Below are 23,434 nucleotides of genomic sequence, written 5' to 3' on the forward strand. Positions count from 1 at the left end.
GTGAAATCAATGGATCTCATTTAATGGCTTCAGTACTTAACTACTTCAAGCAATTTAATTTTCATGATTCTTGAGCAATAATTACATTTTAAGAATTAGAGTTATTAAACAATTCGGAGAACACCACCATAAATTGGAATTTTTTTTCTAAATAACAATAAATATTAAAAAATTTAGTTAGTTGTCATGTTGGATAAGAATATAGAAAACTAGCATCTCGAGTGTTTAAAACTCGAGTTCCAAGATAAAAATCAAGTTTTTGAGGTCTGATTTGTAAGAAAAATCCAATTGAAAATCGAGTTTTAAAAACTCGAGTTCAGAAAACGCCCCTATAGGGCTTAAAAACGTCACTATAGGGCTTAAAAATGGAGGTAAAAAAAAATTTAGCAAAAAAACGCCACTATAGGGATTTAAAACGTTAGTATAGGGCATAAAAACGCCACTATAGGGCTCACTAAACCTGGTATTGAGCACTTATGAAAAATTTTTGCAAAAAAACGCCGCTATAGGGCTTTAAAACGTCACTATAAGACTTAAAAACGCCACTATAGGGGCAATAAAACTAGAATTTTGTTTTGCATGGAACTCGAGTTTCTAAAACTCGAGATTTATGTAAATGAATCTCGATTTTCTAAAACTCGAAATGCCTAGTTTCCTTTATAGTTTCACGCGTTGTTTAACTAACCAAATACTTCTCTTATCTATGATTATTCTGCCCATTCCCCCCCATAAATTGAGTTTTTCAAAGGGGAATAGCAGCTCATGTCCTCTATTTTTTTTTTTTTTAAAGAAAAGCTCATGTCCTCTAGAGCTTATGAAATTCTAGTGTAAAAAAAATTATTAAAAAAAATGTTGTGCTCATGCTTGTGAGAAATTATTGAGTATGTAGCGTAGTAATGGTAAAAACCATACATATAAAATTGAAGATATTACATAATATATGAATATGTAAAAGGTTGGGTTGGTTTGAGTTTAGTGATTAGAAAAAATACCAAACTGAAATCAAACCAACCAACATCTCTTACAAGAATCTCAAACTAAGCAACCCATTAACTTGTCAAAAATCAATCCATTATCTTTAGTTAGAATTGGGTTGGTCAGGTTATCGGGTTTGATTTACACCCCTAATTTCACTGTTTTTTTAAGAGAATATTGATGAGAAAATAAAAAGAATCATTATCCATGTCATTTCATGTCCTCTCTTTCCAAAAAAACAAAACTCTCAAGCAATCACAATTTTCTTTTAATTCAATCTTCTCATATATACTATAACGGAAAAGAGAAGAAAGTAGAGAGATAAGTGATTCATACTCAACTAGTATTGCAAACTCCCTTGCAATGCATGGAAAAATTTTGCATAAATTTATAATATAATTTTTATGCCTGTTTTAAACTGAAACAAATAAAATTTATTTATAAATAGGCTTCTTACCTTCGTTGTTTATACTAACAAAAAAATTGGTAATCATGAAAAACCATAAAATGTTGGCTTAAAAAGGATTCTTATGCTAAGCATTAATTGTTTCAACTTTCCAATGTTAACAAGTTTTACTAACTTAAAAAATTAATTTTACCCTTCATAACTTTACGCTTGGTTCTTCTCATAATTTATTCAAATTACATGCAAAAAAAAAAAAAAAAAAAAATAGATCATACCATTTGAGAGCCGTAGCTCGCTCCAAGAGCCCTCCATGGGCCATTGTATCACAAAATGACAAAGACAAAAGAAACAGGCCCATAGAAGGAGCTCCAAACCCAACTTTCTCTGCATTAACAAGAATGAAAATTGAAATGAAAGTAAAACCCAACCCACCATTAATTCCCTCACACATTCCAAACCCAAATAAACACATGCTGCCGAAGCCCCGTGCCCCATGGCCATGTAAGCTTACTACCCCGGTATGAAGTTTTCGGCCGAAATCCGATTTGTTTCCCGGTATGACCGGAACGACCCGGTATAGTCGATATTTAAACCGGTACAAAACAAACATATTTTTGTACCATTTCGGTGCGAAATATTCCGGCCATACTGGCCGGTACGATACGAAATTAACTCCTTTAATACTGCATTCTCTTCTTTTGATCCAATCAACTCAGTCTTTCGGAAGGTTTGACTTTTTTCTCAAAACTCAAAAGTTTTGTCACTTTCTTCTTCTCTTCTCACTGCTTTCTTCTGTAATAATCCAGTTTCATTTACACCCCATCTTTAATGTTAGATTTTTGCTGATAAATTAGTTTTGCCCATTCAACCGCTAACACCTTTTATTTTTGTATCAGGTTTTCTTATTTTCATTGGACTGCGATTGTAAGTGTTTAAGAAAATTCTTTCCAAATGCTGAAGATAGAAGATAGAAAGAAGGTGAATACTGAATATGGTAGAAGAAAAAGAGTAATTATAATAATAAGGGAAATACTAACAAGTGCCCTAGAGCATTGATTAATAATTCATTTTACGAAAGTTTTGACATCATTTTTATGAGAAATGAAAAAACTATCAAAATATTAATTGTTTTTTTTTTCTTTTCCCATAAAAGTTTTCTTTAACTGAATTATTAACCAATACCTTAAGAGCACTTGTAGGGTTAGGATTTGTGGCCCAAGCCCAAAACAATGAATTTGTAGAGTATGGGTGAAAGAGCTAGGTTAAGTATGGGGTCAACAACAATGAATCACAACCCTCAAACACAAACCAACATGAATTTACACGTAAAGAATGGATATCTGAAGAGCTATATTGTTGATTATCTGGTGAATACAAATCTTAGGGTTACAGCAAAGTTCTTCCTTCTTCCCCCCCTTCTCCGTTAAGAGCTTCTTTCCTTTATATAACCTCCCTTCTCTTCATCTCCATCGTCCACTTGTACCTCATCCGTGAGTCTACTTGAGTATATGTCATGTCAAGCATCTCCTTTAGCTCTGTGTGAGTGGCTGTAGGTAAGGATACACTGTTCAGGGATCTTCTCCACATAAATGCGGCCAGAAAAGTTGCTTCAGAGCATTAAATACGATGGTAACAGCTTTCCCTTTAGATATTTTTTCATCCTTATCGTTTCCCAGTGTACTCAGAGCTTATCTTGATCAATAGGAGTCCTCGGAAGATCATCTTGACCTTTTATACGTTCAATTGATCCCTACTATTCGCGTCAGAGGAATGTAACATCTTCGGACAGAAGCGACCTCTTCGGATTGTAATCACTTTTCCCTCTGTGGGTCCCTCTTCCAGATGGGCTTTGCCCTTACCATCTCCTTCTTCTTGGTAGCATAGTAGTCCTCCTATGGACTCTCGGCCCACTATGTTGGATTGGGCCCTTTTCCCCCCACAGCACTCATTAGCCTGACCCTAATAATAATAATAAGTCTGCAAAGGAAGAGTGAAACACATTTTTCGCTTGACTTCTCGATTTTCACAAATGTTCTTAAATGTATGTAGCCAAATTAAGAAATTCAATACCACACGTGACACAAAATTCCAATTTTGAATTTCTTTGGATTATCTCTTAATTATGACTTTAAGTATATGTATAAATTTTGGGATTTAGAGGCTCAGATTGTAGAGAAGCCTAGAGTGCCCACATGAGGAATATATTATCTTGTCTACTACATATCGAGCACTAATAGAAATACTCTGCTACATGAAGTATATTGTTATTATCTAGCACATTGCACATCCAGTCTATTATAATATTTTATCATTATAGGGTTTGGTACACCTCCAACTCCCGCCATATTTATTACAACAAAAAAATTGATGCAATAAATCATTTCAATAATATATTCTGTTGCAGTAAATTTTTTTAATAATAATAATATTGCAATAAATTTATTGCAACAAAAATTATTGTTGCGGTAACCTACCGCAATAAAACAATTTGTTGTAATAAGTTTCCAAAGTAACTCCAGCCATACTTATACAACAAAAATATTGTTGCAACAATTTATAGCACCAATATATTTTGTTGCAATAAATTTTTTTTAATAATAATAAAAATATTTTATTACAATAAATTTATTGCAACAAAAATTATTATTGTTAAGGGAGAGGTAAGTTCAAACCTAAGGGGTAGAGAGCATTTCATTCCAATAGGGCTTGATACACCTCTAATGCTTCAATATTTAGTTATGGATACTAAAAGTGACGTTGGTTGGGTACAATGCCAACCATGTGTCCAATGTTACCACCAATCCCAACCTATATTTGACCCAACTCATTCTTCATCTTATACGGAGATAGCTTGTAACTCAATAGTCTGTAACCTGCTCCAAAAGAAGGATTGTCAAGTGGGTCATTGTTTATTTAAGGTCACTTATGGTGATGGGTACAACAGGAAAGGCAACCTTGCTTTTGAAAATTTGGCATTTAGGGAAGTTTTGATTAGGAAGTTTGCATTTGGGTGTGCACATACTGAGATGGTCAACTTTGTTGGAAAAACCGGGATGATGAGTCTTGTGCTTTGGCAATTGGTATCATCAGGATATCCAGAGATCAATTCGCTCTTCAACCACTCCAAGTACGTAGTGTGCATCAAGTGACTTTTGAAGTTGTTTGTGGCTGTCATCTTTTTGACATTTCTCCCACACCTTGTTCAAGAAAATTGGTTTCTGACCCCCATAGTCTTCATTTGTGTAGTCCAAGGGGAAGATGGGCTGGGATTGATCCCTTCTGAACTATACTAGACGCGATAGGCAGGGTAGAAAGTGTTGCGGTGTAAGCATTTCACAACAACGCACCCCTTCTTGAGGAAAGACTGATTCATTACAATATTGTAAAATAATTGATATCAAGTTATTGCAATGATAGCCTCGTTGCAATAAAATATCAACTCAAATTTTTTGTTGCAATAAATTGCAATGATAATTGGTATAAAGTTATAGTAATGATTTCTTCATTTAATGCTTTTATGTATTAAAAGCTCTATTGGTGAGATACAATTAATTGTCCTTTAGTGTATTGTGATTTGTAATTGTGAATTTATATGATTGGCTCTTATGATTAGGGCCATGGGGCTTGTCTTTTGAGTGGGGGTAGATAGGGGCATAGGGCCGGGGTGGGATATTTGATTTGGGAGAAGTAAATGCACACGGGGTGTGTGCTAGTGCAACTAATAAACAATAATTTAATTAACCAATAATTAATTGGGGAAAGCAATTAATAAACAATAATTAATAATTTACTTAACCAATGCATTATAAAAAAAGTTAGAACTCCACTAAAATGGCCTTGTGGGGGGTAAAAGGTCCTACGTGGATATGTGTGGTAATTCCCTTTCTAACAAACACAAAAGCAGACTTCATCCTATTGGTTCAATGCTGACATGGGAATTTGCAAAGGAGATGAGGTATCTTTATTTTTTAGGCCAACTTGGCCATTTGAATAAAAAAAAAAGAAAGCTAATAAAAAGATTGATTGTACTCTAGATAAGCATGTGTGTTCTTGTCCTACCTATTTGTGACTTTGTGATAAAGTTTTACCTAATCAAGCATTTAAAGTTGAAAATAATTCTTGTGAGCTTTAGCAATGAATTCTCACAAACCAGACAAGCTCATTTAACTTGCAGCCATTTAGGTGAAAGTGGTTGCGCAGTTGAGCAGTTTGAGGTATCATATCTTATACAGGGAAGTCGATTGATGTCACAAATTTGAAATGAAAATGATTTTTCCATTTCGCTTTCTTACATTGGTATAGCTAAAAACAGTGGCATCAGAAAGCTAAAATGCCAACTCAAAAGGGATCAATGGCACATCGTGGTGGCATAGTCGGCTAAAATGTCAATTCCCAATCATCCATATCTTCGTTGTAATAAATAATTATTTCATTTTTGTTATTGTAATAAATTATAAAATAATTGATATCAGGTTATTGCAATGATATATTTGGTTGCGTTTGTTTTGGGTGAAAATTACTTCCGAAAATGCTTTTCTATAAATGCGGGTGTTTGGTTGCGCATTGAAAATAGCATTTTTGGAAATTCTTTTAAGTTGACCGTGAGTTAAGAGTGAAATTCTTTTCCCTTTTTATTTTCATTTCAAATGTCATTTTCCGGAAAACACAGAGAGAGAGAGAGAGAGAGAGAGAGAGAGAGAGAGAGAGAGAGCACGAAGAGAGAGAGAGAGAGCATGAGCCACGAGCTCGAACCGCCGCTCCAAGACCGGAGCAACCGCCCGAGCAACCGCCGGCGACCTTTGACCCACGAACCGACGAACCCAAAGCCTTCGACCCAGACCTAGACCCATCGGCACAAACTGTACGATCTCGTTGCCCTCTCGAGCTCGGTCTCTCTTCCTTAATCTCGTCAATCGCCTCCTCAATCTCGCCGCTTGATCACTCTCTCTTCGCTCTCTCTTCCTCGATCTCTCAGTTTTGTATTTTTAAAGTATGATTTTTGTTGTTGTTGTGGTGGTGTGGTGGTGATGTTTTAGTGGTTGTGGCTTTTGATTGTCAGAATTTGTTGTTGAATTGGCTGCGATTTTGACATTTTTTGTAATCAAATTTGTTTGGATACTGAGAAAATGTGAAAAAATTGTAGAAAAATAGTATTTTCAGAATAGAACCAAACACATGAAAATATTTTCCACAACAATTTTTTTAATGCAACCAAACACTTGAAAATATTTTCCTTTCTTGAAAATAGCATTTCCAAAAAATAGGCTATTTTTCGGAAAATATTTTACAAGAACCAAACACAGCCTTCATTGCAATTTCATAATTGTCATTGCAATATTGTAAAATAATTGATATCAAGTTATTGCAATGATAACTTTGTTGCAATAAAAGATCAACTCGAAATTTTTGTTGCAATAAATTGCAACAACAATTGGTATAAAGTTATTGCAATGATTTCTTCATTTAATACTCTTAGGTATTAAAGGCTCTATTGAAGGATGTAGGCCGAGATAAGGTGTACATGTGCGTGCTAAAAAAAAAGAGGAAAAAAAAAAAAAGATTGTAAGAATGAAAATATTAGAGACTTACTTGCAACAGCAAAGGACTCCCCTTAAAGTCTTGGGTTTCTCCTTTGGCCACTTTATCGAGCTCCATCAAAGTTTCAGCAAGGACCATTGGCACTAGGTCACTCACGAAAAAGAAAGCTGCTAAGATCACCACTCTCATAGACCCAAGACATGTGTTTGAAAGGTAATGGTATTTCCAATACAGGTCTATCAAAAGTTCTAGATCGAAAGTAAAGCCTTTATCAACCACCTCCTCCATATCTTGCAAAGGGTGGCTCAAATAGTTGCAAAGAATTTTTTTTTTTTTAGGATCAAAGTGGTAAGCCAAGAATAGGACTTTCCTCATATATATATTTTACCCATGATAACGCTAAATTCCTCCACCGTGGGGCACATCTCAGACCAATTGAACCGAAAGATTTGTTTTTTTATGGTCCAAGAATTTTGCAACAACACACAACATGGATTCTTCCAACCAGTGGCAGCGCCACATTCAGTCCAAGGTGTTCTCTAGAACACCCTGACTTGGGAAAAAAAGTATATATATAATAATTTATATTTTTTTATATGTTTACCCTTAAAAAAATTAGAAACACCCTCAAGCAAAATTAGGAACACCATCAAATAAAAAAAAAAATTATTTGTTCTACTTTCAAGCAAAAAAAAAAAAAGCCCAAAAAAAAATTTTGAACTAAAATCTAAAAAAATAATAATAATAATAATAATTGTAACAGAGCAAGCCCACCAGGAAAAAAAGCCCAACATCAAAATGAACAGATTACAAATGGTAGCAAACCTACGGATTACAAATGCAAACTCAACAGATTACAGATGGCAGCAAACCCACGGATTAGGTCTTCATGGTAAGCAACTACCTATTTGTTGGATTTATTCTTCGGAGAAGAAAAAGTGAGAAAGGGAGAGAAAGAGTTAGAGCAAGTGAAGGCTGAAGCTGTGAGAGAGAAATAATTTGTTGCTGTACTCTGTGTTTGAAAAACTGGGGAAGAAGGAGATGGAGACTGAGAAGCATACGTTGAGACTAAAAAGTGAGAAGAATGAGTTGAAGACAGAGAAGCATATGTTGGGAAGAAGAAAAGCTAATTAAAGGCTAGAAGAAATTATCACTTAGAGCATCCACAATGGTTTTTTCAATCCTATCCTATTTTACCATACCATTTTACAATACCCCCAACATCTCAAAACTCTATTTTTTTCCAATTTATTTAAATATTCTTTTTTAATATTTTTTTCTCTTCCTTTTCCTCTCTTTCTCCCTCAACCTCTAGCACCGGCCTCAACCTCAACCTCTAGCAAACCCGTACTTAGCAAAATCACAAAAATCAAATCACAATAAAAAAATCACCCAAATCAAACAAGCACCAGAAATCCACCTGCCACCCGAGCAAAATCGCATCAACAAATCTAAAAATTCGTATCAAAATCACAACAAAAAATCACCACCTGCCACCCTAGCAAAATCACAACAAAAAATCCATACCGGAAACCAAATCGCAACCCAGACCTCTTCCTTAAGCCATCAAACATAGCAGAAACAGGAAAAAAAAAAAAAGGCACACACACATACACACACAAAACCTAGATCGCAACCTAGAAGAACCGGCTTGCAACCGACTTCGGCGACGCTTTTTGACACCAGACTCTCCGCTTCAACGGCACAACCCAAATCACAATCCACTCTCAACTTGGATTGTAACCCACTTCGGTGGCGCTTTTTGACCTAGATCGAGTCGGAGCTCTCCAACATCTGCGACGAAATCCTTAAGCTCCTTAACACCAGTTAATTTTGATTTTGATCTTAACCCAAACCTAAAAATAGCTTCAGCGATGGAGAGAGTGAGAGATGAGAGACTGTGGAGAGAGAAAGGACTGATATTTATCATAAAATATTAATATAACGTTTATCATTAAGCTATAGTGTGATTCTATGTTTAGAATCACACCGTAGCACAACTGGAAAAAAAAAAAAAAAAAAAAAAAAAGCAATAGTTACAAAACCCAATATCTAATGGAGAGGCATTTTGGGCCTAAATTGTAAAATAGGCCTACATTTGGGATTTGGCCTATCCATTGCTGATGCTCTAATCAGATTCAGATTACTTGGGAAATGTGACAGTGGGAATGAGTTGTCTCTTTATTTGTTTTAATTGTTTTCAAATTTAAAAGGCAAGTCTTTTCTCATCATCTGTTTAAATTATTTTTAAACTTAAGAAGCCAAGTCTAAGACTTGACCTGAAGGGCTAGTGATTAGTGACGTGTCACTGCTCACTAAGATCTTATATCTAATGAGCTATGAGCTTTAGATTTTTTTTATATATTATCTTGAAGGACTTATTTACATGAAAGTATTATATAAAAATTTATATATTACCTCATCACTTTATTAATATTTGTCTCTGTTTTTGGCTTTATCAGTTTGTGTTGGTGATTGTTGGTGTTGATATTGGTGAGATATAATTAATTGTCTTTTAGTGTATTGTGATTTGTGATTGTGAATTTATCTGATTTGCTTTTATGATTGGGGCCATGGGGCTTGTCTTTTGAGCAGGGGTAGATGGGGGGATGGGGTCGGGGTGGAAAATTTGATTTGAGAGAAGTAAATGCACATGGGGTGTGTGCTAGTGTAACTAATAAACAATAATTTAATTAGCCAATAATTAATTGGGGGTAGCAACTAATAAACAATAATTAATTATTTAATTAACCAATACATTATAAAAGAAAAACAAATTAAATTATGTTAGGCTAAACAATAATTAATAATTTTATAATTAATGAAACAACAATATAACAAATTATAATTTATAAAAGACAAACAAATTAATGAAACAACTAAACAACAATAATTAATAATTTCTTTTTTTATTAGATTGTGTAATTTATCCTTTTTAAGGAACATCCTAAGAAAAATTTCTAAAGCCGCCACTACTTCCAACTTGAAGTTGTCCATATGGTAGAAGACGCATCCCAATTCCCAATCATCCATCTCTCGATTGTAATAAATAATTATTTCATTTTTGTCATTGCAATAAATTGTAAAATAATTGATAACAGGTTATTGCAATGATATATTCATTGTAATTTCATAATCGTCATTGCAATATTGTAAAATAATTGATATCAAGTTATTACAATGATAGCTTCGTTGCAATAAAAGATCTACTCGAAATTTTTATTGAAATAAATTGCAACAGTAACTAGTATAAAGTTATTGCAATGATTTCTTCATTTAACACTTTTAGGTATTAAAGGCTCAATTGTAACTGATAATTAAAAGTTATTGCAACTAATTATTGATAATGCAATAATTTACTATTTTTAAGTACTATTACAACAACTTTTAACTTGTAAATGTAATATTATTCTTCCACTATACGGACTCTTATAGTTTTTGCCACAACTATTCTACGCGTCAAAGTTTAATTCATTATCTGTCATTTTCATATGGATCCACCAATTTTTTTTCATTGACATTTTGACATGTGGATAGTTGCAGAATAAATTGTAACATTTTATGTTGTCTAAAAAGTTTTGTTTTGTTTTTTTAGTATTTTTTTAAGGTCAGAGCATTCACATGTTACAGAGAGAGAGAGAGAGAGAGAGAGAGAGTGAGATAAAAGACTTAAGAGAGACGTTCAGATAAAAAAGAAAGAATCAGTGCTTGCCTAAACTATGGGTTCAACTTATTTTTTCCTTTAGAGAAATTTATATTTTATTCAGGAAAAAAGAAAGAAAGAAAAAAAAACAATGACAAGAAAGTATATTGTGACTTGAGAGAGAAAGGTCTAGACAAAACCGTCCCATTTATATTTATTGTCAGAAATACACTTTTGATTCCTACATTTTGGACATAATCTCATTTTGATCCCTAATTTGATTTTGCACCTATGTTATTCCTTGAAAACATAAAATCACATCTGTTTTGGTTTCTGCCATCAACTCACTAACAGAAAAGTCCTACCTGCCAAACAGAGTGCATAGGTGACAAGATTTGTACAGAAGGGTTGAATGGGCTTCTTAAGTGAGCAGAATGTAATGGTGATATTCATGGGTTTTCTCTTTGTAGGAGAGGACCTAAACTAACCCATCTGCTCTTTGTGAATGATAGTCTACTCTTTTGCAGGGCAACTATGGAAGAATGTGGCAAGGTTTTAGAAATTTTGAATATGTATGAGTTGGCTTTGGGACAAAAGGTTAATAGGGGCAAGACATCACTATTTTTTAGCAAAAACACTTCCATTGATGTGAAGCATGAAATCAAGGTGGCTTTGGGTGTTTTAGAAATTGTGTAATATGAGAGATATTTGGGGCTCCCTTCTCTTGTGGGGAAAAGAAAAAAAAAAAAAAAAAAAAAATCGAGCTTTAGCTACATTAAGGAAAGGGTGTGGAGGAAGTTGCAAGGGTGGAAAGGGAAATTACTATCTCAAGCTAGTAGGGAGGTATTGTTGAAGGCAATCATTTCAAGCTATTCCAACCTACACCGTGGGGTGTTTTAAAATATCCATTGGTTTGTGTAATTAATTTGAAGTGTTAATGAAGAGATTTTGGTGGGGACAACAAGGTGATAGGAGGAAAGTGCATTGGGTGAAGTGGAAAGAGATGACAAAGTCGGCGGAATAGGATTTAGAGACTTAGCTATGTTTAATGACTCCTTGTTAGCAAAACAAGCTTAGAGAATTTTGCACAATAAACACTCTCTCTTCTACAAGGTATTCAAGGCACGTTTTTTCCCCAATACTACAATCATAGAGGCTTCTGTTTCAAGAATGGAGTCTTATGCTTGGAATAGTATTTTAGTAGGAAGGGAAGTCATCAAAAGGGGCTCAAGATGGAGGATTGGGAATGGTGAGAAAGTAAATATATGGTAGCATAGGTGGCTACCAAGAAAAATTCCTCCATACCTGCCTACATGCCCCAATGAGGATTTTGAACACACCACGGTGAGCTGCCTCATTAATCCTAGCACAAGACAATGGCACACGGACCTAATGGATGGACTTTTTGTGGAGGAAGATGCAATGGTCTGTGGAAAGCTGTTTGGGCTATGTGTGTGCCCCAAAAGGTGAAGAATTTTATGTGGAGGGGATGCCGTAATGCCATGCTGATGAAGTAAGCTTTTGGTGAAAAGAACTATCATCACCGACCCAATATGTTCAGATGCAGAATTGATACTGAAAGTCCATTGCATGCGTTGTGGTCTTGCTTAGAGATTGATATTGTGTGGGATGATCAAACCTTGTGGGATTTTAGAAGTCAAGTTGGTTTCGTCGATTTTAAGCAGTTGGTGTCATGGATAGTTGAAGAAGGGAAACAACTCAAGCTCTTCACATTTACGGTCTGGTTAATCTGGCACAAGCACAATAAGGTTTGGGTCCAAGCACTTGCCACAACGCTTCACTAGATTGCTAAGGTATCACAAATTTCTTTGACTAAATACCACTTGAGGTTATCGGACACTAAATCACAGGTTGAGCCTCGCGGTCACCATCTACAAACAAAATGGCTACCTCCTCTAGTGAACTTGGTTAAAATAAATTTCGACGGTGTAGTATTCTCAAAGGAAAATAAATCAAGGATAGGCGTGGTGGTCAAGAATGAAAATAGGTTGGTTTTAGGGTTTTGTACTAAGCTTTTGTCCCAAGCTCACAGTGTAATGGAGATTGAAGCAATGGCAGCAGCAACAGCCTTAATTTTCACAAGCGAGTTGGGTGTAAGGCGAGCTATCCTTGAGGGGGACTCTATGGCTGTCATCAAAGCATTGAAAGAGTTTGAGTATCCTTTATCTCCTTCAAGCCTTTTACTGGAGGATATCAAAATGTTTTCCCAAAGATTTGACACAATGCTTTATTCTCATACAAAAAGAGAATGCAATTCTGTAGCACATAGTCTGGCTAGACATATTAGCATATAATATTTTTTTAGTGTGGATGGAGGATATTCTACCACACATTTAGCATCTTGTACAAGCTGATTTGGCTTGCTTTAGTTAATAAAGTTTATGTCTTTCATTCTCCAAAAAAAAAAAAATTTAAACTATTTTCCAACTCATTCTATCACATCTTAAGAAGGTAAATTCCATGTCAACAATGGTGCAAGGGACTCAAGACAAAGTAAAGTCTTATTGTCCTCAAAATGTCCATATTACTTAAAAAGAAAAATATGAACTTTAACCGGAGGAGAAATTACATTACACTTTAATTGGAAGAAAATGTTGTTCAGGCGTATAAAACACCTTGGTCCAGCCCACATGGTGAAGGCCCAATTGTATGAGCGTGGCCTTGTTATTGTAATTTTGGCATCCTATTTCAAATAGAACTAGACCCCATAGTACATTATTAGACTATTACATAAATTCAGACTTTTTCAAGATATTGTGCCGGTTTGGATTTATATTGAAAACTCAAAACTTTGTTTTTTTTTTTTTTTTATATATAATATATATATATATAAATTCAGACTTTCGTTGGTGCATTCAGAAGCCCAACATTTTTTAGCTTCCAATAAATGTTTTACCATGGGCCATAGCTCATCGGCCTGTCAAACAATCTTTGGGCTAGCTTCTCCACAAGCGTTTGAGTGGTGGGGTGGTGATATGGTCTTTGTCAAATTTTGTTCCTTCTGGAGACTGGGGTTGCTCGATTTAGCTTGGAAGTGGGATTGGGTGTTTTGTGAACAAAAAATCTGTATAACTAGAAGCTCAAAGTTTCCCTTTTTGTGTATTTTCAAATTTGTGGACCTATCGTTGGATTATGTGACTTCCATTATCTTAAGTACATGATTGATAAGTCTTATTTATTTTCATAATAAAAAAGCAATCATTAGCAATGCATGTGCCATGTGTAAGGGTTTGTGGGATGCTGATTTTTTTTTGAGATATAATAGAAATTCTAAACTAATATAATCTAAGTGTATATATGTGCAAAACTCTATCTTAGAGATCTGAACTCTGGTCCTTACCCCTCACACTCCATAAGTATTTAATACTTGTGGAGTGATTGTCAAGCCAAGGATGCGCAGTGGTGTGGGAAGCTAATCTTAAAAGCTCTTAATAGGACCTAAAATTCTTGAACACAGATGAAAAGGAAGAGTTAAAGCTATATATAATTAGGAGTGTGCAATAAACCTGCCAACTAACCAAAACCAACCCGACCCAACCCAACCCACTAGGTTGGGTTTATTTTTAAGAGATGATGGGATGGGTTGGGTTGGGTCATTAAATTTTTTATTTTTATTTTTTACAGTGGGTCAGGTTGGGTTTGGATCATGAGATTTACAAACCCGTCTAACCCAAATTGATCCACTTATATTTAATATATTTTTAAATTATAAAAATATATTATATAATTTTGATATTTATTTTTTTGCCCCTCTTCTTAAATAAAACCCAAACCCTAAGCTTTTCTTATATAGTTGGTGTTTGTTTGGTGTTATGCTAATAATTATTTGGTTTTAAATTTACTCTTATTTGTAGTGGTGTTGTTCTAAAGCTCAATTTAATAATAATAATAATGAAGAAAAAATTGTCCAATCCATGGGTCAAATCAACCCAACCCGATCCACGTGGGTTGGGTTGAACCCTTGGTATGGTTGGGTTTGGTTGGATTTTTTTTAATCCACCATGTTGGGTTAGGTTGAAAAATCTTCTCAACCCAACCCAACCCAACCCAACCCGACTTATGCACACTCCTATATATAACAAACAAAAGCACAAAGGTACACATACTTTCACCACTGGAAATATGTTTATTAGTACCAAATTATTAATCACAAGTCACAACATATCAATTCAACCATTGTGAAAAGCTTTGTATCTCTAATAAACTTGTTAAAAGTTAAAACACAAAAAAAGAAATGGTAGAAAGTAGAAACATCTCCATCTTCCAAACCAACTTTTTTTCTCCATTACAATTATTGAAAATTATGACAATAAAATGTACTACTAAAAAATTAGACAAAAAATCAACATTCGGGTGGCCTAGTTAGTTAGATATCGGGCTAACAAGTCTTAAGACTTGGGTTCAAGTTTCAACAACCAGCTATATGTTGGTACCATGGTTTAAAAAATCGGATTGGATCGGCTGGTTCGAATGGTTGAACTGGGAATTAGAGGCCAGTTCGGTCCTAAAAAAGGCCAAAAATTGGGTAAAAATTGAAAAAACTAGTCAAGTTCAAAAAAAGAGTGAAAAACTAGTAAAAACCAGGAACCGGAAGCAAATTCAGTTTTACTCCTGGATCGGTTTTTAAAATCATAGTTGGTGCTCTTCATATTTCATCTTCATTTCAAACGGTTTAAAGATAACAAGTAAGTTTCTCACAGACTAAAAGTATGAGATCTCGCTCAAGAGAGGATGCGGTGCTACTATAGTTACGTCCAGATAAAAAAGTCACACAGCCCAACTCTCTTTATTCATTTTTTGTTTTTACCAAAAAAAAAAAAAAAAAAAAAACTTCTTTTTTTTTTTGAGGAAAAGTCTTGATTGAACTTGTTACTGGATTTTAACAATTTGAACCATTAGTGTTAACAGGATGTGTCAATACTCAATAGTTGTGCGCGCATTTTCATTTTTCACTTTTTAGATTATCTTATAGTTGTGCGCGCGTGTGTATATATATATATATGGGTGTGTGTGTGTGTGTGAGTGTGTGTGTGTGACAATAAAGTCGGCATAGGTCTGAAAATTAGTGCCTTCTGATTGTATATGTATGTGTGCGTGACATTAAAGTTGGTATAGATCACTAAACTTGTGCCTTCTGATTGTATACCAGGTCAGATGGGTGGCAAAATGATCCATTTCTTTCTTACTTGTAAAGTCCAAAATTGAATCAAATTCATGGCTTAATTAGTTAATTTCTGCAGAATATCTATCCAGAGATTAAATAATGGCCAAAAAAATAAAAGCATCTGACATTGAACAATTGACATTGTTCATTAATAGAAACGTATATACATTTTCGAAAACTGTATGTTGCTCTTTCTTGCTTCACATGACAAAATACATTTGACAAAGCAGAGAGGAAGATACATGATGCATCTGTTCAAATCACTATTTAAGTTTGAAAGACTGCTTGCTGAAGATATTTGAAAGCTCTCTGATAATCTATGAAACCCATGAACCAAAACTCAAAATTATCCATGGTAACTATATCTATGTACTTCTGTGAAGGCTTTTTCACATTCTCACTTTGGTTGACTGTCGTTATCTTTCTTACTGGGATCAAGACCTGCAAAAAATTGATATTGCTTAAGTTAGCAGGCATGGAGAGAGAGAGAGAGAGAGAGAGAGAGAGAGAGAGAGAGAAAGATGTAAAAGATATCATCATGTGAATTACCTTGTAATGTACTCTAATGACTTCTCCATTTGGACAAGAGAATTTGATGGCTTTATCACTGCAAAAGGCAATCTTGTCTGTGGAGATAAAGAGGAGACCTGCTATAGGTCCAGCTGTGGTTGATAAATAGCATTGGGAAGCCTTCAACAGTTTCTCTTCTTCTCTAACACTAAATAACTGCTTGAAGATCTTCTCCACCCCACCTACTTGAAGAATTCTAGCCCCCATTCTCAACTTTCCCTTCAAAGTTTCAGTGATCTTGGGCGCCAATCTCACTGCAGTTTCACAAGAAGTATAGTAAGAAAAAAAGTCACTTAACATTCTTTTTTTTTATATGTAAGTTTCATTCAATGTTATTTCAAGAAGAGTGTGTAGTGCATGCTCAGACTAGTTTGTGATAATATACCGCTAGATCCCAAAAGGTTATCTCCTAAGAAATTGTGAATTCAATCATTTAACTGTTGTTCTAACAGTCTGTTTAGTTACTGAAAAAACAAGAAGGAAAACAATTTTTAGAATCAACTAGTTAATTACCGTCTTAATCCTAAGTAGTATCACCAATATAATTCTCTCCTTTTTAGTGGAACCCCATAGACTATATCAAAGTGTTAATATCACATGGAAAACTTAAATAAAATTACTTACCATGCTCTTTGACTCCATGCCTAAGCCTGCCTGCTTTTTCTCCAAGTTTGTTCATCCTACTAAGAACAGAGCCTACTTTACCTGCAATATTGAGACATCTCATTAGTAAAACAGCTTTATCTACATAATTGATTGTTTGAATGGAAGAGTAAAGATAGAGTTTTTACTTTGCTTGCATGTAGGAGAACCATTTAGATTGTATTGGCTTGAAGGATCAGGCAAGTATTTCTTTGGTGACTTCTCAACTAGGAATGCTGCTGAGCTAATTACATGTCGCTGAAGGGATTCTTTCATGGCTGATAAGTAGCGCTAAAGTTCACTTCTATGTCTAGTAAGAACAGCTTGTGTGGTTGAGAGACTGGTGCAGAATGTTCTCCTCTATCAGAGAACAGGGGAGTGATGCTTATTAAGGTTGTTCATACCTACATCCTGCAAATGTATTTATAAGGATAAAAATACTAGGAATCTCAACTATTTGTTGCATGGGTGATGAGTCATCTATGGCTCATCAATGAGAAAAAAGGCACAGACGTGGGCTTGTAAAGATAATTACTTAAAAAAATATATTGAGAAGCTGACATGTTTGGTTGATTTTAGAAAAAGACTAGTAGAAAGGTCCAAGTCTTCTTTTATGATTCTTCAATAGATTACCACAAAGGAAGACTTGGTCCAATGGATTTAATGAACCGTGCCCTACAATATATGGGGACTCAGTTGGACTCCATGTGCGCTGGACTTAGTTAAAGTTTAAATCATATTTTGGGGGGGTCAATGTCTTTCTTAACATATAAGTCACCCTGGAAGTGAACCATTTCATTGCAGTACCTTCAACTGTCTTAAATTCATTGTGTATGTGACAATTGAATGCAGAATATCTTGAAATGGGGTTGTTGCCATTTTAATCCCATGTATGGGTATGGCAATAGATCCAATTTATGTGAGGAATACTCTGAGGGAAAATGAGTTAATTCTCTGAAATTTTGTCCAAGCATTTTTGTAGAATGAAGAATCTCAGACATTAAATATTGTTTTGATTGAATTTTGAGTATTTGCACTTATTGGTACTTTATCAGAAGATGACAATAGTGGTTATTTAAGACTAGATTAAACTAATTTTATACCCCAGTGGTCCAGGGGAGGCAGTTTATAGGTAAATGGTTCAGGGGAAAGACGTTCATTTTGTTTATTTGTTAGTTAGATTTTTTTCCCCCCTTTTTTTGGGGGGCTATGTCTCTCAAAGATTTCTTTAGGACAAATGTCCAAGAGAATAAGATATTCTGATCAGTTGGAACTCCTTTTCAATCATACAGTCCTAACATGCATCATGCATTGCCTCTTTTTCTTATCAGGAATTGGAACTACTTTTCAATCATACAATCTGAACATGCATCACGTATTGCTTCTTTTTCCTATACTGACTATGTGAGTGTGTGTAATTGAAACTTTCTTAGCTGGCATATTAGGTTTGTGGTGCCAGCCCTCTTTAATAATATAAGATAAGATAAGATAAGAAAAGGAAAGAGCAAAGGCTCCCGCAATCTATGACTATAAGATATGATGATGTAGTGATTTCAGAATTTGTCCAATTTTACCTTCTGTATGAGATTACATCAAAACTATCAAAATAAGCGGCCCCTTTCTTGAAGATAGCTGACTGAATTTCTTTTTTTAATTATTATTTTTATTACACACACGTGTGGCACACATATATATGATACATAAGAGCTTTGAATTTTTTATTTATTTATAAAGATATCCTAGTTTTTTTCATCATCTGGATTAATCTAATGTGCCACGTGGAAGCTTACCTATTTTCAACAGAACCTTTTGACATATAAGCATTTAAGATTGTTTTTTTCCCCTAACTAGTCTAAGTTAAGCAACTGGTCAAACAATTACAACCCAGGTAGCATGCTGGTTTGGTCATCATGTTATCCGTAGTGCAGTGTGTACAAATGGTTTGTATGATGGAATCGACCATTAGAGCTGATGTAGTTTTCTTCGATGCATCTGTCCTGCTTCTTAGGAATTTCACATGGAATGCTCCACAAAGGGATATTTTTCTTCAGTCACACTATGCTTATATTGGCCCTCAAGACCAATTGCCTCTTCCTGCTCCACATCTCAGTTTGCAGCTGAATTGAGCGTCTAATCACTTGTCATACTCATGGAAACACAAGCAACATACCAGGCTTGACTGCATAATATATGAAATTTTGGGGAAGCTAGCAAATAGTAAACAAGAATGCATGATTTTTTTTTTTTTTAGCAAAAAAAAAAAATCAAGTTAAAATGTCTTACCAATGCTTGCTACTTTTAGGTCCTAATCATCACCCTTTTCTTGGCTCAAACTTATGCTAATCACCACTCAATCTAAGCATTATGAATGTGAACTGTAAAAAGAAGCAATTTTATCCAATGAAATCTGAAGCTTTCTTAATATGAAATTAAATATCACAATTAACATGGATCTGAATATCCATAGCTTTTATTGCATCAGCTACTCTCTCCATTTTCATTGCACGGCTACCCTTCACTAAAACAACATCATTACAATCTAGCCTCTTCATGATTTCTAATGCAAGGTTTGCGGCATCATAGGCATGTACAGTATCTATCTTATCAAATAAATTCAAATTCTCAGCTGCTGCAAAGAACCTCTTCCCAACAAGGCCAACTAAGTCAATCTGGGAGTCACAACAGTGGTTTAAAATCATCTGATGAGACTCAATCTCCATGGAGCCAAGTTCTAACATGTCTCCAAGTATGGAAACCCTTTTACCACAGCAATCAATGCTTTTTAGTGAGTCTATGGCAGCTTTGGCGCTAACTGGATTGGCATTGTAGACATCATTTAGTATTTTGATGCCATTTTTGGCAACTTCAAGCTCCAACCTCATGTGAACAGGATAAAATCTTGACAAGCACATCCCAACTTCAAAAAGAGAAGCCCCCAAGAGAGTTGTAACCGCCGCTGCTGCACATGCATTGAGTGCCAGATGCAGACCTGGACTAGGAATTAGAACTTCCACCCTGAATATAAACCAGTCATTGATATGAAATTGTAAGCATGACTGCTTAAACTGGATTACAGGAATTACTGGTCAAAAGATGGGACAAAATGAGATATTTGACAGCTAAAAAAAACCTTCTTCTTTTTTTTCTTTTTCCTTTTTTTTTTTTGAGAATGTAGGAAACCTTTTTAAAGAAGGGCCCTTGGACTCACCTCTAGCCAATAACACCTAAAAACAGCATTGACATATGCTCAATTAAGCTTTTAAATATCCAAGAACACAATATCTTTCAAGGTCTGACAGTTGAGTATGGCGTTCCCCAAGCAATCTTTGAAGGAGATTCTGAGATTGTTACAAAGGCTTTGAACAACACAGAGGTTTGCATGGCACAATATGGCCAAGCTATTGAGGATGGTAAAATGGACTCAAAAAGGCTTCAATGGTGCTGCTTCAATCATATCCGAAGACAAGGCAACACTGTTGCCCATGCATTGGCTCATAAAGCTAGATCTATTGAGGGTGAACATGTATGGATCAGGTATGTCCCTACAGACATTCCACTATATCCCTTTCTATGTTTCATGAATAAAAGTTCTTACTCCTTTTATGGTGGGGCTAAACATCCTTCTCACAATATCCTTAGCCAGGAAAAAAAGGGTAATGAATGGTTTGGAAATTCCAGAATTTATAATGAAAAGCTATCAACAAATGAAGAATGCAGTTATCAACAACGGAAACCTATTTAAGCTGTTTTGTTCAACATTTTCTCTCTATCTGCTCTATCTGCTCTCTTAGCTCATGCCTCATTGTTCTGCTATAAGCAACTACAACACAATTAAGTGAAGAGATTTTTTTTTTTTTTGATTAGTACAATCAATTGAAGAGATAAAACGCATGCATCGTCTTTCATTCAAATTTGCAAAGGAGATGGAAAGCAAAAAGTGTTGATTCCCTCTCAGATTATTTTCAAATGAAGAAATGAAAAGAGGGAGGGGAGAGAGATAGCCTGTGGTATATCTTGTAATGATCTTACTTCTCTTTATTTTTCTCTAGTACAACTCGAACTCCCAGACCTCCATCAACATTTTCAGCAACAATCAACCGAACATCACAGCCCTCACTCCGACCAAAGAGCACCTAATAAAGCCCAAAAAATGACTTACTACTGAATCCATATACCAGGGTTAATATTTTTTTTATCTAATGTAAACAATGATGAAATACAATGAATCCCAATTCCTTTCATTAAATGAAAAGGCAACAAGTATACAGTTTTACAAAACACAACAGTAAAACTCCATTGCGGTTCAACCACAGATTACCCTTCAACATCCAGTTCAATATTTTCCCCAACAATAGTGTCATCAAGAATAAAACCAAAAGGCAATCCATGTGTGCATTTTATCATGTTGCTGTTAATTAAATGTTAGCACAATTCACTGATAGTCTGATACCATACCAGAACACCAACAGTCCAGTTGAAAGACTGTTGTTGTGTTCCATATTCTTAGGGATATTATTAAACTTGATTCGCTATATGTTCACAAGTAGAAAACCAAATCCAAAACAAAGCAACTTTATGAATTACCATTTAAAAAACAAACCAATTCAATTCCCACATATTTAGAGTAAGCTAAACAACTAAAAAACAATACTTTGATCAAATACGAAATCAAATACTTGCTAAGTTCACTCACCTTTTTAACTCCATATGGAATAGGAAGGCTCATAACTAGTGGATCATCAGCATTCAAAACACACACATCCCCTGGCTTCGCATTCACTAGTATCTCCCCTTTCGCCATTGCAACCTCCTCTAAACTTGAAAAATTCTCCAAATGCGAAGCGCCCACATTCAAAATCACCCTTATTGACGGCCTAGCCATCCTTGCAAGCTCCAAAATCTCTCCCCTCGTACTCATCCCCATTTCCAAAACCACAACCCCTGCATTTCTAGGAATCCCAATCAATGACAAAGCAACTCCAATCCTAGTATTCCAATTCCCGGGACTTTGATAAACAGGGTTTCCTAGACTTTCAAGAGCAAGAGCTATCATACTCTTTGTTGTAGTCTTTCCCACGCTACCAGTCACTCCCACTACTGCCCCATTGAATCTGTTCCTTGCATAATAAGCCATCTTCATCAATGAACTCACAGTGTCACCATTGACTTCCACAAAACCCTTGTCCCAATTCTCACAAACCCGGTTACCAATAACTCCGACACATCCTTTTTCTGATAATTCAGGGTTTATGAAATCATGGGCGTCGAAGTTTTGGCCAGCAATGGCAAAGAACCATTGGTTGGGTTCGAGGGTTCTGGTGTCTGTAGAAATGGTTCCAGGAGGACCCCATTTTACAACTCTGCCATTTACAGCTTCAGCTATCTCCGTGGCAGTCCAGAAGAAGAGGGATGAGTTTCCTGGATCACGATAATGGGCATTTTGGGGGCAAGAATTTGTGGGGTTTTGGGATGCTAAAAGCCTAATGCTAATACGGGAAGTGGGGAGCTTGAGCTCGTGCTTGTGCTTGTGCTTGTGCTTGTTGTGTGGTGTTGAATATGAGTATCTGGGTTTGGGGATTCTGGGTGCTTGAAGAAAAGAAGGGCTTGGACTTGGTGTTGCTTTCATGGGTTCAATCTAAAACCCTAACCCCTTCAAACTTACAGAAACACATAAGAAGTCTTTATTCGCTTAAACAAATGAAGTTGAAGGCTTATGTGTCAATAAAACTGAGAAAGTGTATGAGTATGAAGTTGAAGTATCACAATCTCATGCAGAGTGCTGACTACTTGCATCCAATTTCTCTGCTACAGTTATTATATTTTTGTATTCTCAGCTAAAATTTAATTATTAAGCATTACATTAAATTTATGGTTGTTTAACATACGTAAGCCAAGAACCCATTTGGTACTGGTATGTTGGAAACCGGTAAGTCTCTCGTTTATCAATATTTTTGGAAGGGTAAATATATGACGCTTGCTTTCGATAATAGCTCTTTATCAGTAAATTAAAACACTAATTAATTTTTGGTGTAGGCGAGAATTGAATTTTAAATTTCTTATACAACTATAAAAATTTTTACCAGTTGAACTAACTGGAACTTATTCTTATCTATCAAATTGAGTGAGCTTCATAAATTGAAATTATTTCATAACTATTAAATAAATAAATAAAAAGCAGTCCATAGATTTATGAATATGTAAAATAATAATAACAATAATCATGATATGTACTTTATTCAAGGAAATAATTAATTAATCAAGAATATTGGTAAGAGAGCAATAAGTGGTAACTCATGTATTTTAGATTCTAATATATTTGTTTAGCAAAAAAAAAGATTCTAATATATTTTTTAATATTTCTCTTTGATGTAAACAAACCTGAGAATGACTTAATTTTCTTTTGCATAAAAATTAAGTGTCGAGATTTCACATGAATGAATCTTGGAGTTTAACTGCTTTGTGTGGATTAACGTGA

The 23,434-nt window shown here is 35.1% G+C and overlaps 2 protein-coding genes across 2 annotated transcripts; both read right to left on the reverse strand.

The window, feature by feature from the left end:
* Positions 1 to 15,869: 15,869 nt before the first annotated feature.
* Positions 15,870 to 17,375, reverse strand: LOC112027272 (GEM-like protein 4). Its single transcript, XM_024059938.2, has 4 exons — positions 17,109 to 17,375; positions 16,942 to 17,022; positions 16,297 to 16,571; positions 15,870 to 16,188 (listed from the first exon to the last, which is right to left on the reverse strand). Exons 1-4 carry the CDS (start codon positions 17,233 to 17,235, stop codon positions 16,015 to 16,017), a joined length of 657 nt encoding a protein of 218 aa, XP_023915706.1. The 5' UTR covers positions 17,236 to 17,375; the 3' UTR covers positions 15,870 to 16,014.
* Positions 17,376 to 19,350: 1,975 nt separating this feature from the next.
* LOC112027270 (uncharacterized) lies at positions 19,351 to 22,778 on the reverse strand. Its single transcript, XM_024059937.2, has 3 exons — positions 21,653 to 22,778; positions 20,989 to 21,092; positions 19,351 to 19,974 (listed from the first exon to the last, which is right to left on the reverse strand). Exons 1-3 carry the CDS (start codon positions 22,583 to 22,585, stop codon positions 19,389 to 19,391), a joined length of 1,623 nt encoding a protein of 540 aa, XP_023915705.2. The 5' UTR covers positions 22,586 to 22,778; the 3' UTR covers positions 19,351 to 19,388.
* Between the last annotated feature and the right edge of the window lie 656 nt (positions 22,779 to 23,434).

Source organism: Quercus suber, unplaced genomic scaffold (assembly GCF_002906115.3).
Source record: "Quercus suber isolate HL8 unplaced genomic scaffold, Cork oak 2.0 scaffold_19, whole genome shotgun sequence".
Classification (NCBI taxonomy): Eukaryota; Viridiplantae; Streptophyta; class Magnoliopsida; order Fagales; family Fagaceae; genus Quercus; species Quercus suber.

What these genes read in the sequence shown, in the direction of transcription:
- LOC112027272 (XM_024059938.2), bottom strand. Translation starts at nt 17,235, where the DNA reads ATGAAAGAATCCCTTCAGCGACATGTAATTAGCTCAGCAGCATTCCTA. An exon ending in TTCTCCTACATGCAAGCAAA is followed by an intron (nt 17,023 to 17,108) that starts GTAAAAACTCTA and finishes TCAATATTGCAG; the next exon opens with GTAAAGTAGGCTCTGTTCTT. An exon ending in GCATGGAGTCAAAGAGCATG is followed by an intron (nt 16,572 to 16,941) that starts GTAAGTAATTTT and finishes GTGAAACTGCAG; the next exon opens with TGAGATTGGCGCCCAAGATC.
- LOC112027270 (XM_024059937.2), bottom strand. Translation starts at nt 22,585, where the DNA reads ATGAAAGCAACACCAAGTCCAAGCCCTTCTTTTCTTCAAGCACCCAGA. An exon ending in TTCCATATGGAGTTAAAAAG is followed by an intron (nt 21,093 to 21,652) that starts GTGAGTGAACTT and finishes GGGCTTTATTAG; the next exon opens with GTGCTCTTTGGTCGGAGTGA. An exon ending in CTAGAGAAAAATAAAGAGAA is followed by an intron (nt 19,975 to 20,988) that starts GTAAGATCATTA and finishes GTTTATATTCAG; the next exon opens with GGTGGAAGTTCTAATTCCTA.